This window comes from Engystomops pustulosus, chromosome 11 (genome assembly GCF_040894005.1).
Source record: "Engystomops pustulosus chromosome 11, aEngPut4.maternal, whole genome shotgun sequence".
Lineage (NCBI taxonomy): Eukaryota > Metazoa > Chordata > Amphibia > Anura > Leptodactylidae > Engystomops > Engystomops pustulosus.
Window position 1 is genome coordinate 66,322,047 of NC_092421.1, and position 19,758 is coordinate 66,341,804.

At 41.9% G+C, this 19,758-nt stretch overlaps 1 protein-coding gene across 1 annotated transcript in view; it reads right to left on the reverse strand.

Moving 5' to 3' along the window:
* Positions 1-14,428: 14,428 nt before the first annotated feature.
* Positions 14,429-19,758, reverse strand: part of SHOC2 (SHOC2 leucine rich repeat scaffold protein) — a 29,979-nt gene continuing 24,649 nt past the window's right edge. The window contains exon 9 of the mRNA XM_072129592.1: positions 14,429-19,692. Within this exon, the coding sequence (XP_071985693.1) occupies positions 19,484-19,692 (209 nt within the window). The 3' untranslated portion in view covers positions 14,429-19,483. The remainder of the gene's footprint in view (positions 19,693-19,758) is intronic.

Here is a 19,758-nt window from a genome sequence, read left to right on the forward strand (position 1 = left end):
TGGATATATAACCAGACTTATTTGTAGAGGGTTATCACCCAGCTTTCCCAGATTTCCTGTAAATATCTATGTAGTGTTACATTCTCTTTTCCCTATGGATGCATAATTATGCTGACTTGTTGGGAAAGCTGGGTGACTTGCCCATGGGAGCTCTAATCGAACATATTGGTTGACACTCCAGCTTTTCCACTCTCCTGAATGGTAAAATAAAGGTGTGCATGCCCTGTTGGGAATATTTTCTTTTCAGAAGCTTGGAAGAGCTGGATGACAAGTCCGTTAGAAGCTCATGAGGATATGCTGAGAAGTGCTGCTTATATTTTTCATTATTGTATCATGAGGATATTCACCCAAGTTTTCTATGATGGTTAATCTGTATAGAGATGCCCAAAGAGGCAGATTTGCTGCTCAGTCATTTCGGAAAGCTTAGTGACTACAATAGTAGAACTTTAATGGTGCATATAAGTAGTCACCCAGCTTTCCTGTGTACATAAATGGTAAATCTGCATATGGATGTATAATGATGCATATAAGATTTTCAGAATCTTAGGAAAGTTGCCGTCCAACTTGGCTCTTTAAATACATCCCTCAACTAAGCAGAGTTGCATTTCAGAAACTTAGGACAGCTGGACAAGGATCCCTTATTTTCAGCTATTTTATGTCACTTAGCTTTCTTACCGACCTGAATGGTAGATCTGCTTATATATACAGTGTAACATCTATTTCCAACTGCACGCACAATGAGACCTATTTGGGAAAGCTGAGTGATTGTCTCTAAAAGAACATAGTGATTGCTGTCATCCAGCTTTTCCCAAGTCCCTGAATAATAAAACTTCATTTTCATTCACAATGGCAATAATTAGCTTTTCAGAATCTTGGGAGAGCTGGATGACAAAACCTACAGCAGCTGTGGTAGAGGATATTGGTAGTGCCCCAGCTTTCCTGGGGCCATAGAATTTCTATGTAATTGCTGCCGCCTGAGTGATTTCTATTTTCTGGGGATTTTATGATTTTTGGGCTGATGTCCTCTTCTGGGAAGGCGTCACAGTTGTCCGTCCTGTTTTCTGGTCGCTGCTGGTTACGGCCGGAGATTATTATTTACCCGCTAATAAACTCCAGCTCTAAGCGGTGACCGGACGGCGATAAACATGTTGTGCTTCATTTGTCGCTTCGGAGCGCAGCTCTGGGGTAACATCTGACAGGACGGTAATTGGTGGGAGTTTTGCTGAGCCGCAGCTTGGATGTTGTGCTGCACAGCGCTGCTGATACATGGTAACGCCTGCAAGGAATGGAAGTAACCCTTACATTGCCCATCTAGGTAGAATGCTTGGTTCAGGAGCTTACACTCTGTTTTGTCATGCATTGATCAGGCAGGGGGTTACCAGGTTTTATTTTCATCTTCCTTCATTTATATAGCGCCATCATATGCCGGAGTGCTGTACAGATAATATATAATATTCATGTATATACCATCCAAATTCCAAATTCCAGCTCCCAGTCTGTCCCATCCGTAAAGGTTATTATCATCTCTCTGTGGGTGGCGTCTATGGCTTCTTAAGGGGATTGGTAACGATATGCCATGAATATCTGATCAGTTGGGGCTTCTGTCCAATGCAGGGGACATGATATCCAGCTCAGGTTCTTCTCTCGTGTCCATCATCTTAAAGGATATATTGTTGGATGGCAAAATTATTTTTTGTGCCCAGCGCCAGGAAGCTACTGTCAAGGTTAATATAATAATGTAATGTATAAGGAGAGACCAAGATGACAGGATAAGGACACATGGAATATTGTGTTACAGTACCAAGAACTGAGATGATCTAGACCAGGGGCAGAGGAGAAACCAAGGGAATAAGGTTATGGGGGGATCCGAGGACAAGGATGGGTTACAAGATGTCATTAGACTGTACAGATATATTTCAAATGATCCTCAACACCTAGAGGACAGACGTATCACCATCATCATAGACAGGGGGAGTCCTCTACACCTAGAGGAGAGATGTATCACCATCATCATAGACAGGGGCATCCTCTACACCTAGAGGAGAGACATATCACCATCATCATAGACAGGGGGCATCCTCTACACCTAGAGGAGAGACTTATCACCATCATCATAGACAGGGGGCGTCCTCTACACCTAGAGGAGAGGCGTATCACCATCATCATAGACAGGGGGCGTCCTCTACACCTAGAGGAGAGACGTATCACCATCATCATAGACAGGGGACATCCCCTACACCTAGAGGAGAGACGTATCACCATCATCATAGACAGGGGGCATCCTCTACACCTAGAGGAGAGATGTATCACCATCACCATAGACAAGGGGAGTCCTCTACACCTAGAGGAGAGACGTATCACCATCATCATAGACAGGGGGCATCCTCTACACCTAGAGTAGAGACGTATCACCATCATCATAGACAGGGGGCATCCTCTACACCTAGAGGAGAGACATATCACCATCATCATAGACAGGGGACGTCCTCTACACCTAGAGGAGAGACGTATCACCATCACCATAGACAGGGGGCGTCCTCTACACCTAGAGGAGACATGTATCACCATCATCATAGACAGGGGGTGTCCTCTATTATAGTTATAGATCAGCAGCTCCCTGGTCTGTTCAAGCCCATGCATACAGATGACCAGAGTAAAAGCTATAGAGCAGTGGTGGCGAACCTATGGCACGGGTGCCAGAGGTGGCACTCTGAGACCTTTCTGTGGGCACCTTTCACCCCAACACAGAGTTTTCCAGACAAGACTCAAGGCTTCCTCCTGCAGTCCAATACTTGCCATTCTCAGTGCCATTTTAAAGCAACATCCTTGGCTGCCAGGATTACAGGAGGAACGAGAAGGTGTGGATAGAGAGAGATTATTTTTGAAGCTCCTGCTCTGGGAACCCGGAATCTTTCTTTTCAGGGGACTCTACAAGGAAGCTACAATACAAATTTCTCCATCATATTTCTATTATATTGGTGAACTCAGGACGCCAATACGATTAAAACCTGTGATAGAGCAGCGGTAAATAAGTTACTGCTTAAACTGTCATGTCGGCACTTTACGACATATTAGTGGGTTTTGGTTGAAATTTGGGCACTCTATCTCCAAAAGGTTCGCCATCACTGCTATAGAGGGTCTGTGGTGTAGCTTTCTGTACAGAGCACAAGGAACACAGAAGTGTAAGGATAAACCCCCACTGCATTTGGAGAACTTGGAATATAAATAATATATATCACAGTCCTGCTGCTCCTAACACGCGCAGCAGTCTGGTTACACTACATGGCACTGGCTGCAATCTACATGGCCACACCTGCTGACAGCTTCCCTTTAATCCTTCCCATCCTTATGACATACACATAGGGCAGACTTTGCTCTCATGTGCAGAACATTGACACTAAGAGCTGCTGATTATCGGTCTATAAATCTGCTCACCTGTCTGCGGTGGGTGTCACAGGTGGCAGCTGTGCAGGAGACAGATGGCGTTTTGGTGGCTGATACACTCTGCGGTCATCCGCCGCACCCTTCCCCCAGCATTGATTTAACGTGACAGTTCTGTTACTATTACTGTCTATTCCTTGGTTTATATTTAACAGTACACAGGTTCATCATCTTCTGCTTGAGTTGCTGTGATTATTCCACCCTAAATATGTTTCTATCTGGACGTGACTATATTTCTTTCTTGACAATGATCTTGGAGCTGTGATTCCCTTCCACGCTGGGGTGTCTGAAGGGTTACTCTCTGAGATGGGGCCGGTCTTCAGATATGGGCATTTTCATTTCGGTATTTCTAGCCCCAGCAGCTTCTAATGGATGATGTTCCAGTACATAGATCACACTGTGCTGAACCTGCATCAGCACCATGGACAGAACAATGAGGTGGTGCCATCTGCTGGCAACATCCCCTCACTGCAGCAGCTTCACCTAGAATGAGGAAGAAGCTGGCTCCAGACTGAGGTGCCATGTGTGCACCAGATAAGATATTTCTCATGGCCCACCCTCCATCAACCCCAAATAGCCACCAAATTTAACCCTAAATTTCCATGAAAGCACATGAAACCCTCATCAATGAGGATGTTTTTAGATAGCATGAAAAGGGGTTAAGACCATAAACATGTCTCCTTTCTTCCAAAAACTGTGCCACATCTGACCCAGGCTTCAGCTGGCATTGTACCACTACCATTAAAAGTCTTCACACCTGACCAAAGTGTGAATATGTGTGCAAACAATTTTATTTACGGCTTGTGGCTATAACCAAAGATTAAATATAAAGTAACATTGTAAATATTTTTTATTTAAAAATCCTGTTTTTATGTAATCCTGTGCTTCTATGGTAACAGACTACAAACAAACCATCTGTTGTCTGAATATGACTCCAGTAGAGATGATGAGGATACTCAGTTCTCAACAGTTACCTCCGTAGCCCATGAGCAAGACAAGCTATAATACATACAATTGGTTAACAGCTTCAATTTATAACCAAAAATAAGACATTTACAAACCAATTGTATACATTTCACAACTATCCAGTGTAGTCAGGCCCCATAACCTCCTGGACTGCCTGTAGGCTATTACTGGACATCTAGCACCAGGATTAAGGATTGTAAACCAAGCACACAGACATACTGGTGTGCACCCCCTCTGGCAGGATCTGCTCTTCTCTTACCTTCTTATGCCCTGATTTTTAAGGGAAAAAAATGCCTTTAAAATTATGGAAATAAGCCTGATTGGGCTCCGGACCCCATGGGTGTTAAAGGGGTTTGCCCATGAAAGAAAATTCTCAAATTTTAATCCCATAGCAATGTTTACACAATAAAGATACAATACAGTGTAATATTCCAGAGTGTGAGCGGGTCTCTCTAAGCAGACACCTCATGATCCCTCTGTGCTATGAGATTCTGTGTGCTGACATGTGCTTAGATTATCAGAGTACGGGTTTATATACACTTTCATTTAGATACTAGTGAATTTTTAGAAGTTAACATATAGAAAAAGAGAGATGATGAGATCTATATAACACACAAGAATATTCTCAGTTCTGCTATCTCAGCCATAGCATGCAGTGTCAGATCTGCTGTGCCTCCTTCCCCTGGATAAAGACCTTATCTGCCTGTAGCTTGTAGATTACATCTCTGCACACTGCTGTTTGCTGGACAGGAAAACAATCTGTCCTGCCCGACCCTAGAAATTGTGTTCACCAGGACTGATCGAGACATGTTGGACTTATATCTGTGAATTGCTCTGTTTTTGTTAATAACTGTGAATTAGAGAATGTGTTATTTTGTTATCCTGAGTATATTTAAAAGGGAGCCTCATGGGCTCCAGCTCCATTAAAGGGGTATTCTCACGAAGACAAGATTCTTAAAGTATTTTTTTTCTTAAAAACAATGGCATAGGAAGAATAGATCCTACCAGAGGGGCCACACACCCCCTGTGTCAGTGTGCTTGGTTTACAATCCTTGATCCTGATGGTAGATGTCCTTTAAGCAAAGGAGATGGAGGAAGAGGAGTAGTAGATAGTTTGTAGTCTGTAACCATAGAAATAGCCATACCCGACTGAAGAATCTGACTACACAGGGTTGTTTTGCTGTCTGTTTCCATGGAGACACATAGTTCTGCATTGGAATTTTATACACAATCCATTACTATTTCCATAGTCATAGTTGTTTGTGCTCTGTTGTACTTAGATATGTCACTGTGTTCCCAAATACAACATATGGGACAATTTAAGGGACAGTTTAAGGTCCCAATCCACCCCTGAGTATAAAGTAAAGAAACTCTAAACATATATTTAATACATTTTTATAAAGTCTTATTTGAAGGTTTTTTGGAAGACCCTGAACCAGCAGGGATTGATAGAAATATGATGTCATGATTGTGAGTACAGCTCTAGAATCGACTGGAGTATAAGACAAATTACTCAGTAATAAGTGAAGCTGGAATTTCGTTAAACCTGAATCCACAATCCGCAGTGCAGGACGTGATGCCATCACAGAGCGTTGTGCCAGCTCCACACAGGCGGCTGTGCCAGTAACATAGATGCCGCCTGCCAACCAGCGCTGCGCCATTACCCCAATCCTGAGGATAACAATTATTATTTACAGCAATAGAACAGATTGTGCTGTGATTAGGGACACATCCCCAGGTGCAGATTTCAGGTGAATTTGCTGATAAATTATATTTCTGTTGTTTCGCGCTTCACTGCAGCGACAGCCAAGATGTGAAAGTCTGAGGACAGGAGGACAATTACATCCAAAATTATTATTAACTCTTATAAAATGACTGCAGGTGCACTGTGACAGCATCGGAGCTGGAGAAGAGGAAAAGAGCCTGAAACTATCATGTAGCCAATCGTTCCAGATGTTTAGTGTCAGTGTTCACTGCACTCCTGATGTTCTAGAAAGAACATTGTAATCATAGAGGAGAAAACTACAGCATATAGAATAATGCAAAACTGATAACATGAATACAGGGATTGACCAAAGAGCTAATAAGGTATAAATACTGATATATAACCTCAGCAAAGATGACAAAGAACAAATGAAGGGAAGTTACAATAAAACTGCCTCTTATAATCATCTTATTATTTGAAGTAGCTATATTCCTGTACATAGGGGACAGTATTATAGTAGTTATATTCTTGTACATGGGGACAGTATTATAGTAGTTATATTCTTGTACATAGTGGGCAGTATTATAGCAGTTATATTCTTGTACATGGGGACAGTATTATAGTAGTTATATTCTTGTACATGGGGACAGTATTATAGTAGTTATATTCTTGTACATAGGGGGGCAGTATTATAGTAGTTATATTCTTGTACATAGGGGGCAGTATTATAGTAGTTATATTCCTGTACATAGGGGGCAGTATTATAGCAGTTATATTCTTGTACATGGGGACAGTATTATAGTAGTTATATTCTTGTACATAGGGGGCAGTATTATAGTAGTTATATTCTTGTACATAGGGGGCAGTATTATAGTAGTTATATTACTGTACATAGGGGGCAGTATTATAGCAGTTATATTCTTGTACACAGGGGGCAGTATTATAGTAGTTATATTCTTGTACATAGGGGGCAGTATTATAGTAGTTATATTCTTGTACATAGGGGGCAGTATTATAGTAGTTATATTCCTGTACATAGGGGGCAGTATTATAGTAGGTCTATTCTTGTGCATAGGGGGCAGTATTATAGTAGGTCTATTCTTGTGCATAGGGGGCAGTATTATAGTAGGTCTATTCTTGTGCATAGGGGGCAGTATTATAGTAGGTCTATTCTTGTGCATAGGGGGCAGTATTATAGTAGGTCTATTCTTGTGCATAGGGGGCAGTATTATAGTAGGTCTATTCTTGTGCATAGGGGGCAGTATTATAGTAGGTCTATTCTTGTGCATAGGGGGCAGTATTATAGTAGGTCTATTCTTGTGCATAGGTGGCAGTATTATAGTAGGTCGTATTCTTGTACATAGGGGGCAGTATTATAGTAGTTGTATTCCTGTACATAGGGGGCAGTATTATAGTAGTTGTAATCCTGTACATAGGGGGCAGTATTATAGTAGTTATATTCTTATACATAGATGGCAGTATTATAGTAGTTATATTCCTGTACATAGGGAGCAGTATTATAGTAGTTGTATTCTTGTGCATAGGGGGGCAGTATTATAGTAGTTGTATTCTTGTGCATAGGGGGGCAGTATTATAGTAGTTGTATTCTTGTACATACGGGGCAGTATTATAGTAGTTGTATTCTTGTGCATAGGGGGGCAGTATTATAGTAGTTGTATTCTTGTGCATAGGGGGGCAGTATTATAGTAGTTGTATTCTTGTGCATAGGGGGGCAGTATTATAGTAGTTGTATTCTTGTGCATAGCGGGGCAGTATTATAGTAGTTGTATTCTTGTGCATAGCGGGGCAGTATTATAGTAGTTGTATTCTTGTGCATAGCGGGGCAGTATTATAGTAGTTGTATTCTTGTGCATAGCGGGGCAGTATTATAGTAGTTGTATTCTTGTGCATAGCGGGGCAGTATTATAGTAGTTGTATTCTTGTGCATAGCGGGGCAGTATTATAGTAGTTGTATTCTTGTGCATAGCGGGGCAGTATTATAGTAGTTGTATTCTTGTGCATAGCGGGGCAGTATTATAGTAGTTGTATTCTTGTGCATAGCGGGGCAGTATTATAGTAGTTGTATTCTTGTGCATAGCGGGGCAGTATTATAGTAGTTGTATTCTTGTGCATAGCGGGGCAGTATTATAGTAGTTGTATTCTTGTGCATAGCGGGGCAGTATTATAGTAGTTGTATTCTTGTGCATAGCGGGGCAGTATTATAGTAGTTGTATTCTTGTGCATAGCGGGGCAGTATTATAGTAGTTGTATTCTTGTGCATAGCGGGGCAGTATTATAGTAGTTGTATTCTTGTGCATAGCGGGGCAGTATTATAGTAGTTGTATTCTTGTGCATAGCGGGGCAGTATTATAGTAGTTGTATTCTTGTGCATAGCGGGGCAGTATTATAGTAGTTGTATTCTTGTGCATAGCGGGGCAGTATTATAGTAGTTGTATTCTTGTGCATAGCGGGGCAGTATTATAGTAGTTGTATTCTTGTGCATAGCGGGGCAGTATTATAGTAGTTGTATTCTTGTGCATAGCGGGGCAGTATTATAGTAGTTGTATTCTTGTGCATAGCGGGGCAGTATTATAGTAGTTATATTCTTGTGCATAGGGGGTAGTATTATAGTAGTTATATTCCTGTACATAGGGGGCAGTATTATAGTAGTTATATTCTTGTACATAGAGGCAGTATTATAGTAGTTATATTCTTGTACATAGGAGCAGTATTATAGTAGTTATATTCTTGTGCATAGGGGGCAGTATTATAGTAGGTGTATTCTTGTACATAGGAGGAGGGGGGCAGTATTTTAGTAGTTATATTCCTGTACATGGGGGGGGGGGGCAGTATTTTAGTAGTTATATTCTTGTACATAGGAGGAGGGGGGCAGTATTTTAGTAGTTATATTCTTGTACATGGGGGGCAGTGTTAAATATTACTAACATAATACTGTCTTTATGTACTAGACTGGTGGAGTCCTTCAATCGGTCACAGCTGCTCTGGGTACATACAACAATAGGTAGATGTTTAGAATGGATGGTCTGTGGATATATTCTATTTATCTTACATTGTATTCTCTCCATGATGTAGCAGACCCGCTTTCACAGATGTGATTGTAGAGCTGCAGCCTTGTTCATCATCCAGTTCTTCATACAGGTCAACATCTAGGGTCCATACATGAAGGATGATATGGAGGAGAATGCGTGCAAAGACAGAACCTTATCACTAATCTGTTTATCTAATATACATAGAAGTATACAGCATCCCAGCAACAGCCATAGCAACTGTCAGAAGCCAACATCTAGAGAGTCTATATTGTACATAGCACTGACCACATAACCATAACAAATACAGCTAATCGATCACAAGATCTACAGCGTAAACAACTATATAATATATTCTAAATATAACTACTAATACTGCCCCCCATGTACAAGAATACAACTACTATAATACGGCCCACCCATGTACAAGAATACAACTACTATAATACTGCCCCCCATGTACAAGAATACAACTACTATAATACTGCCCACCCATGTACAAGAAAACAACTACTATAATACTGCCCCCCCATGTACAAGAATACAACTACTATAATACTGCCCCCCATGTACAAGAATACAACTACTATAATACTGCCCCCTATGTACAAGAATATAACTACTATAATACTGCCCCCTATGTACAAGAATATAACTATTATAATACTTCCCCTTATATACAAGAATATAACTACTATAATACTGCCCACTATGTACAGGAATATAACTACTATAATACTTCCCCTTATATACAAGAATATAACTACTATAATACTGCCCACTATGTACAGGAATATAACTACTATAATACTGCCCCTATGTACAAGAATATAACTACTATAATACTACCCATATGTACAGGAACATAACTACTATAATACTGCCCCCTATGTACAGGAATATTACTACTATAATACTGCCCCCTATGTACAAGAATATAACTACTATAATACTGCCCCTTATGTACAGAAATATATCTACAATAATACTGCCCCCTATGTACAGGAATATAACTACTATAATACTGCTCCTATGTTTGCTGGCACATAAGAAAATACTGAATTATTAAAGCTCTTTGTATATTAACCACAACTATCAATGTTATTTTGATGTCAAAGCCATCTTGACCCTTCTTGTAGCTCCTCTCTACTGTGCTCTGCTCCTGAGCTCAGCTATTCCACAGATTCACAGTTCTTACCGTAGAGAAGCTTTGTGTCGCCTTTGGTGATTAAATTTTACCTCCAGATGCAGACAGCGCCTCCTTGTCTTTCAATTCAATTTAACCTGGAACAATTTTACACCATATTTTTTTGTTTGGGCCATGCATGTATATATTAATCATTCCCCTCCCTTAGTAGTCTCACTTCAAGACTAAATAAATCGAGTTGTTGTAATCTTTCCTCATAACGGAGACCCTCAATTTTTGTAGCACTTTGTATTCTGAGCAGTTCTGAGATGGGACAACGAAGGCATATTCCAGATTAGGCCAAACCAATGATTAATGATATAGAGTTAGGAATTAATAGCACTGTATTTTTGTAGAGGACAATAACCCGTGTAGTCGCAGGGCGACTTGGACAAACAGTGTTATGTAAGGTATGTAAGGTTATGCACCATGGGTCTAATAATCCACATGCAACATATGCCCTTGGGCCAGTAAATCTGGGAGAGTCCTCATTGAGAAGGACCTGGGTGACTGGTAGATTATAAATTAAATAACAATACAATGTCAATCAGCTGCCTCTAAAGCCAGAAAGATCTTGTAATATATCAAAAATAGTCTGGACTCTTGGAATAGGGATGTAATATTACTACTGTACAAGGCACTGGTTCGGCCTCACCTGGAATATGCCGCCACTGGGCTCCGGTCCATAAAAAGGATGCCCTGGAGCTGGAGAGGGTTCAATGAAGAGCCACAAAAATGATAAGGGGTATGGAGGGTCTCAGTTATGATGAAAGATTAAAATAACTAGATTTATTTAGTCTGTAAAAGAGGCGACATGATTAATTTATATAAATATATGAATGGTTGGAGGGGGCACTGTCTCTGTCTGGAGAAAACAAGGTTTAAATCTCACAGTAAAGAAGCCCTGTCGCCTGGGTGAACTGTTAAATCTGTGGAAAAGCCAAGCTCAGGCGCTAGTCACAGCAGGGACAGCAGAGAGCTTCAAGAAGGGCCTAGATGCCTCTTTACACCTAAATAACATTGATGGTTATTTGATGTTATATAAAATAGTTTCCCCCAAATCCCTTCCTTATCCTATCCATTCTTTCCTTGGTTGTACTTGATGGACATGTGTCTTTATTCAACTGTATAAACTATGATACTATGAATGCCTTGTACATTGGTAAAATTACATTCATCCCAAGAGTACTAACCTACTTAATGTGCATTTAATGCAGAATGTACTCCCCCCATCCTCCATAGACTGTATTACACTACAAGGCTTGTACTCCTCCCCATCCTCCATAGATGGTTGTACTTCACCATAGGCCTTATTCAGGCTAATGTGTCATGAAAAAAAAAAAGCACAAGCCAAAACAAAGGTACAAGTACCCCAATGTGTCACCTACCTCCAGGGAGTTGATGATATTTGTATGGAAGGTCAGCCTCTAGGTGGCGCTGAGAATACAGGTCCCAATGCTGAACAAACATGGCTGCATTCACTTCTTACCTGCAGAACCATTGCTCCTGCTCCAGTCAGGTAGAAGCCATATCCATTCCTACTGACCAATTATTTTAGTCTCCTGGTCAATAGTCTGTAGGGGGCACTACCCGAATTCTGAACCAGTCCTCAGGTGTGACCAGACTGTAGCCAGTGTTAGGCATGTTAATCCTAACACAGAGAGATGTGCAATTATAACCTGGTGTAAGTTTTTAGTAGCTGCAGGACTGTGATATATTTTATAATCCAGGATTTTAGTTTATGGGCTGAGGGAGGCTCTATGCTCTCTGAATGTAACGGCTATGCAACAACTCCCATCTGTTGCAAGCAATCACTTAAACCACAGGTGAGATACTATGAAAACAATTCATTGCACAGAGCAATGCAGTGTGAGGAGACGCCGAAAGAGTACTTAAAGAAGCTACAATCCTGGAATATAAACCCATAAAGTCCTGCTGCTACAAACATTAACTCTTAGATATGATTAGCAGTCAATATATGCATTATACAGATATGTAAAAGGACCGGCATAGGATATCCAGCGGCTCCCTGTCCCATCTCATTATCCACTTCAGATTTAAAAACAGCATCAAAATCTGCATACCTGTTTATTAAAGAGATTGACCAGATTTAGAAAAAACAGATGTCTACCTTCATAAACAGCGCCACATGTGTCTCAAGGTTGTGTCTGGTATTGCAACTTGGCTCCAGAAAACAAAATATGACTGATCTGTGATACTAGAGCAAGGGCCAAGTGTGGCATGTTCTCCTAATACTGGACAACCTCTAAGGCACAGCCATTAGCAGGCTATACAGCAATAGTTGAGTCCCCATATTGCACCACTGTCTTATAGAAGGGATTGTGGGAGACTGTTGCAAATGTAAGTTTTACGCACTGCAAAGTATCAAATATAGTGCAGACACTGAACCAGCAGGAGGCGACAGTCACTCAAACTATGAAGTATGATAGTTGCAAATGAAGGTGTGTGTGTGTGTAATATATATATAATAAATGCTACACCAATTGAGTATATAATATTACAGTCATGGCCATAAGTTTTGAGAATGACACAAATATTATATTTTCACATGATTTGTTGCCCTCTGGTTTGTCAGATGTTTTTATCACATACAGAAATACAAGTGCAATCATATTATGAGGAACAGAAGCTTTTATAGACAGTTACAATGAGTTACTGCAGCAAGTCAATATTTGCAGTGTGACCCTTCTTCTTCAGGACCTCTGCAATTCTCCCTGGCAGCTCTCAATCACCTTCTGGACCAAATCCTGACTGATCGCCGTCCATTCCTGCACAATCAATGCTGCATCTTGTCACAATTTGTTGGTTTTTGTTTGTCCACTCGTTTCTTGATTCACCACAAGTTCTCAATGGGAGAAAGATCTGGGGAGTTTCCAGGCCATGGACCCAAAATCTCTCTGTTTTGTTCCCTGAACCATTTACTTATCCCTTTGCTCTATGGCAAGGTGCTCCATCATGCCGGAGAAGGCATTGTTGATCACCAAACTGCTCCTGGACGGTTGGGAGAAGTTGCTCTTGGAGGACATTCTGGTCCCATTCTTTATTCATGGATGTGTTTTTAGGTAAGACTGTGAGAGAGCCGATTCCCTTGGCTGAGAAGCCGCCCCACACATGAATGGTTGCAGGAGGCTTTACAGGTGGCATGAGACAAGACTGGTGGTATCGCTCACCTTGTCTTCTCCGAACAAGCTGTTTTCCAAATGTTCCAAACAATCGGAAAGGGGATTCATCAGAGAAAATGACTTTCCCCCAGTCCTCAGCAGTCCACTCCCTGTACCTTTTGCAGAATATCAGTCTGTCCCTGATGTTCTTTCTGGAGAGAAGTGGCTTCTTTGCTTCCCTCCTGGACACCAGGCCTTGCTCCAAGAGTCTCTGCAGTCTCACAGTGCGTGCAGATGCCCTCACACCTGCCTGCTGCCATTCCTCGGCAAGCTCTGCACTGCTGGCAGCCCCATCCCCAAGCTGAAACACTTTTAAGAGACGGTCCTGGCGCTTGCTGGTCCTTCTTGGGTGCCCTGGAGCCTTTTTGGCAACAATGGAACCGCTCTCCTTGAATTCCTTGATGTTGCGATGGATTGTTGACTGAGGTGCAATCTTTCTAGCTGCGATACTCTTCCCTGTTAGGCCAGTTTTGTGCAGTGCAATGATGACTGCACGAGTTTCTTTAGAGATAACCATGGTTAACAGAAGAGAAACGATTATACCAAGTACCAGCCTCCTTTTAAAGTGTCTTACCTGTGTTACTGGAGCAATCACTGACACCATGTTAGCTTCTCCTTTTAAGGCGCCTGCAATGAAGTTGAAATGTGTTTTGGGGGAAAAGTTCATTTTCTCAGCAAATCTCGACTTTGCAATTAATTGCTGTTAAGCTGATGACTCTTTATAACAGTCTGGAGTATATGCAAATTGCCATTATAAAACCTGATGCAGGAGACTTTGTAAAAATTAACATTTGTATCATTCTCAAAACTTATGGCCATGACTGTAGAGCTGCATGATGGGATTGTATGTGGACCTGTAGGTCTCCATTCACCCCTTCCCAAAATAAGAGGAGACACAGAGCACAGTTGGAACATGTTTTATTTGATACTTGCTGACATTTATATATACAATGATTAAGAGGGAGGCAAACGTAAAAAAGTGCAAATGTCTGCCATCAGAGAAGTCAATGTGTCGTCCCCTGGAGGGGGTCAGGTGCATCCCAGGGGCGTAAAGACAATGGAGGCAAAAGCAGAGAGGCAATAGGAGCTGTGTCCAGAGGGCAGAATACTACCCCCTCTGCTGGATGTAACCCCCATTACACACAGAACTGGAAAGAGGGGGCAAATGTCAGGATAATCGGCAACCAAAGTATCCAGAGAAAATAAGAGAACAAAAACCCATAATAGAAGGAAGTATAAAAATCTACTGATAATGGACTGTCCAGGCAACTCACCAAGAGGAAGGTACATCCCTTTACTAAACAAGAGCTTATTATATCACAGACCATGACGGATGGGAAGTAGATTTATATATAGAATGTAGCTACAGAAAACTAACCGCCAGAGCTGCACTCACTGTGCACATACATGACATTACTTATCCTGTACTGATCCTGAGTTACATCCTGTATTATACTCCAGAGCTGCACTCACTATTCTGCTGGTGGTGCAGTCACTGTGTACATACATGACATTACTTATCCTGTACTGATCCTGAGTTACATCCTGTATTATACCCCAGAGCTGCACTCACTATTCTGCTGCTGGTGCAGTCACTGTGTACATACATGACATTACTTATCCTGTACTGATCCTGAGTTACATCCTGTATTATACCCCAGAGCTGCATTCACCATTCTGCAGCTGGAGTCACATACATGATCATATATGATCAGTACAGGATAAATAATGTTGTGTATGTACACAATGACGGCACCAGCAGAATAGTGAATGCAACTCTGTAGTATAATACAAGATGTAACTCAAGACGTGATGTTACTTATCCTGTACGGATCCTAACAGACTGAGAAAATTATGTAGATTCATTCTATATATAACCCATGATTCTCTGTTTGTAGCTATACATACGGGGGTCTATTTTCCTTTGTTAATTATTTGGGAATAAAATGAAGTTACCTTTTACAATTCTAATTGAAATTTAGAGTGATTGGATAAATCTTTATGTTCCATATGAGATACTGACAGCGGGTTATGTCTTAGGCTACATTCACACACATGTATGGGGGACGTATATATGGCCGATATACGTCCCCCATACACTCCTATGGGCTCACGGCCCTGTACGGGAGCGGTACGGTGCAGCACACGTGCGGCACCGCACGGCTCCGTAGCACGGGAAAAGATAGGACATGTCCTATCTTTTCCTGTATTACGGCGCCGTGCACTGTAAATCCCTATGGAGAGGGGCGGGGGTGAGCAGCGCTCATCCCCTGCTCCTCTCCGCAGCGCCGATGTATGCCCGCCGTACTACGGTACGGCGGGCATACATCGTGTAAATGTAGCCTTACACAGACATTCAACCAGTGTGAATCAGCTGTAGATATTTTGGGTAATTTACTATAGGTAAGAGGAGATCGGATATTTGTTGCACGGTTGAGGATAAGGAGCCATTATGTGCCCCTCTTACTGCCCTGTGTATAGAGGACCATGCTTGCACTTTATCCTCAGGGGCGGGGACCAGGGGTGGCGGTGTCATGACCTGCTGCTCAGGGGTTGTAACGGACACATATCAAGGCAACAATCGGTACAAGGCTGTGACATTGTTTCAGATTCATTATAGTGGACACCATTGGCACGGGAAATGGCACAAACACTGGAGGATATAGGAGCGGGCAGTGACCCTCAGAGCAGAACTCTGCAACTACAGACCGGGTAATTAGTAAGGGACAAAGGTCTAGGGTGGTGTTCATTAGTATGTGGCCAGCCAATACAACTCCCAGAAACAGGTAGGAGATTGAGGCTCTAGGTTTTGGCATTGGGTTGATGTGGATACCACTGGCACTCAGGGGCTGGAACTTGGCTATCAATGGACTCAATGGCACAAAGAAAGGAAAACCACAAAAGAGGTCAGCACCCCCGAGATCTGAACTCACTGCTGCATTTTACAGGATCATTTTGGCAACAAGGAAAAAGTCATAAAAATACTCAGTATGTCTGTAAACTATTACTGCCCCACAGTGGTAGTCACCCAACTTTCCCAAATTTGGTGAATTACAATTTGTGGAAAGAGGAAAAATAAATATAGATCCTCAATATCAGATAGATGGAGCATCAACACCCTGAGCCCCCTCATAGATCAGATATTCTGATTAGCTGTTGAGAGTATCTGTGGGGGTGCTACCCACTCCTTACCCCTCTGATTCTCAATATTTTTACCCTGGACAATCCCTTTAAGTGTGGAACTTGCATTGGCACTCAACTTTACGGAACACCGATGCAGAAACTGTGCCGATTTTAAGACAAGTTCCATCAACACTGTAATATGTGGCACGGCCCAGCCCGTTTTTATAGATTGGGCAAAAAAAAAAAAAAAAAAAATATTGCAACATTAACCCTTTCCACGCTTCCAATGTGTAAACTTCGCCCTATAAAACCCACCTTCATCTAACAAACACACACATCATTAACGAGATGGTGGTGGGTCCCTGGATAAAGACTCCAAAATACAGCCCAGCCGAGTAGACATGTGACCCGCTTCCTGTGCAGCACTTTACCGCCACTAATGAGCACTTAGCGTCACACTTCCTGAAGCTTTCAGCAACTAATGGGTCTGAGAAGTGGGAGATTGTTACAAAAAGTAGGGGGGAAAAAACAAGATATCTGGAGGATAATTTCAATGATGTCATCACTTACATTACAGTTATAGGATAGTTACTAACCAGTCTCTTTCTCTATGGTGTGAACTGCAGCAGGAGCCAATGACTAGGACAACTGACTCTGGAGGCCGCCACTGATCTCCGGACAGCTCCGCAGTCTCCAGGCTTACAGTGAAAATATGGTGATATACGTACAGGCAACACAGATCCAACATGTGTCTGGACTTTCCCTTTAGAGTTCTGAATACAGGGCATCTTTCTTAGAATAGCGCCCCACCTGTGCACAGGATGTGGGTGGGATTGCATCTCAACCGCATTAAAGTAAAAATGACAGAGCTGTAATACTAGATAAAAACTGTACACAGGTGGAGGGCCGTTCCTGGACATATAGCAGCCATAGTTTAATTAGGAAACATTCAATGACTTCCCATGACATTTTTAACCATCCATCACATGACCACCTAAAAACACAACGTAATATCACAGCAAATTATGAGGCACAGGAGTAGTAGATATGGTAGGAACCCGTCAGCAGGTGTGACCATACAGACAGCAGCGAGTGTCATCTGGAGAGTTGTGTAATCAGACCTCTGTGTATGTTGTTAGTAGCAGCAGGACTGCGATATGTGGATTTATATTACAGGAGTGTAGAATCTCCAAGTGCACTGGGGACGTGTGCACACACTGCTGTGCTCATAGCAGGCTTTTCACTAGGAGCAAAGGAAAAACACATCCCCCGTGGAGAAGCTACAATACTGGAAAATAAATACTTCACAGTCCTGCTGCTACTTCCATACACAAAGGTCTGATCACAGGTCTTTCCAGGGACAATATATTAGCCTGGCTACAGCGAGCACAGCAGTGTGAGGACCCCCCCCCCCCCCCCAGTGCATTTGAAGATACAATCCTGGAAAATAAATCCATGTTTGACATTTCTGCTGCTACAAACAACTATCACAATGGTCTGATTAAACATCTCTCCAGGGACATTACCTGACAATGTCTGCACAGAGCACAGCGGTGTGAGGACAAGCTGCCAGTGCACTTGAAGATACTACAATCCTGGAATATAAATCCATGTTTGATAGTTCTGCTGCTACACATCTCTCCAGGGACAATACACAACACTTGCTGCAGTCTGTGTGGTCCCACCTGCTGAGGAATAAGCTGCATAAATCCACTGATCAGTATCAATGATTCTTTAGATCTGGAATCTCTAGAGAACGTACAGTGGATCATGTGACAATCACGGCCTGTAATCAGCAGGACATAAGAAAAACATGTCCAAAACTAAATCTGTAGACGCCAATAAGCCCCTTGTTGTACCTTACAACTGGACTACACCGTGCTCTGCCCCATTATACAGGTTACATCCACATTTCATAACAATTTGTCTCATACTGTATATAAAACAAAGAAATTTGCAACAGGCTCCATGGAAACAGACTACAAACCTACCACCGTAGTCAGGATCCACCCTCCCCTACTTCTGGCTAACTACCTAATGTACGCTAGCACAAAGAGCAGACAAATAGATTAGACCACAGGACAAGGGGTTTGTAATCTGTTACAGACCTTGTGAAATGGGCCAGGACTAACATATAACTACATTTCATCAGAACAAATGGGTCCAAATCTATAATGACGACGATTCCTTATCCGATATGTAGAGCGGGGGCGTAGCGCATTAGGAATTGTTAGAAAAGGGGGGAGCAGTAGTAGAATTGAGGTGGGGCACTTGCTTCGGGTCAACAGAATATCGTGTAAATCACTGACTGAACCGATTCCACTGCGAAGCAAATAAAAACATGGAGCAAATTGTGGTAAAACAAAAATGATTGAGTGATTCACCCCGGCTGTAAACAAGGAAAAGTATAGAGGATCCGGCGCATAGGTTTTAGAATTTGTTTTCTAGGGGGATGGGGTGGGGCTCCAATAGTAACAAAGAAGAAGAAAGACTCTAAAAACCGTGCAGAAAACAATGAACTTAAAAAAAAAAAAAACAAACAAAAAACAACAAATAATATATATATATGTACAAAAAAATTACACCAAATTCAGCAACAAAAAAAATCCAACAAGCAATTGATATTCTCTTACGTAATAAAAAAAATCTAATGGCTATGATTCCTCTATTAGCAAAAAACACATAATGCAGTCTTATTAAATCCATGACATGTACATATCTCGTATATATATATATTTATAGAAACGTATCGATCTGTATCGTCCTGATACAGACGTATACAGCCACACCACATGAATGAATGCGCTTTGTACAGTGTATGGGACTTGCATTATTACACCATGGCACGATAAGGACCTTGCATTTTTAGGAACTGGATGATAAAGGAGGGACCCCCGGCCACAATCTGCGGGGGGAGGTGACTTAGGGGACAGTTCTCGATACTCATGATTGACAGCTTGCTGCACAGGGCGAGCTCGAAGGGCAGACCGTGGAGGTTAGGGTTGTCGTTCAGATACAGCTCCTCTAGGTTCTCCAATGTACCTGGAGGAAGAGAACACCATATGTGCTGTTACATAGGACTGCAGGACACATCTACTACAAGATCTG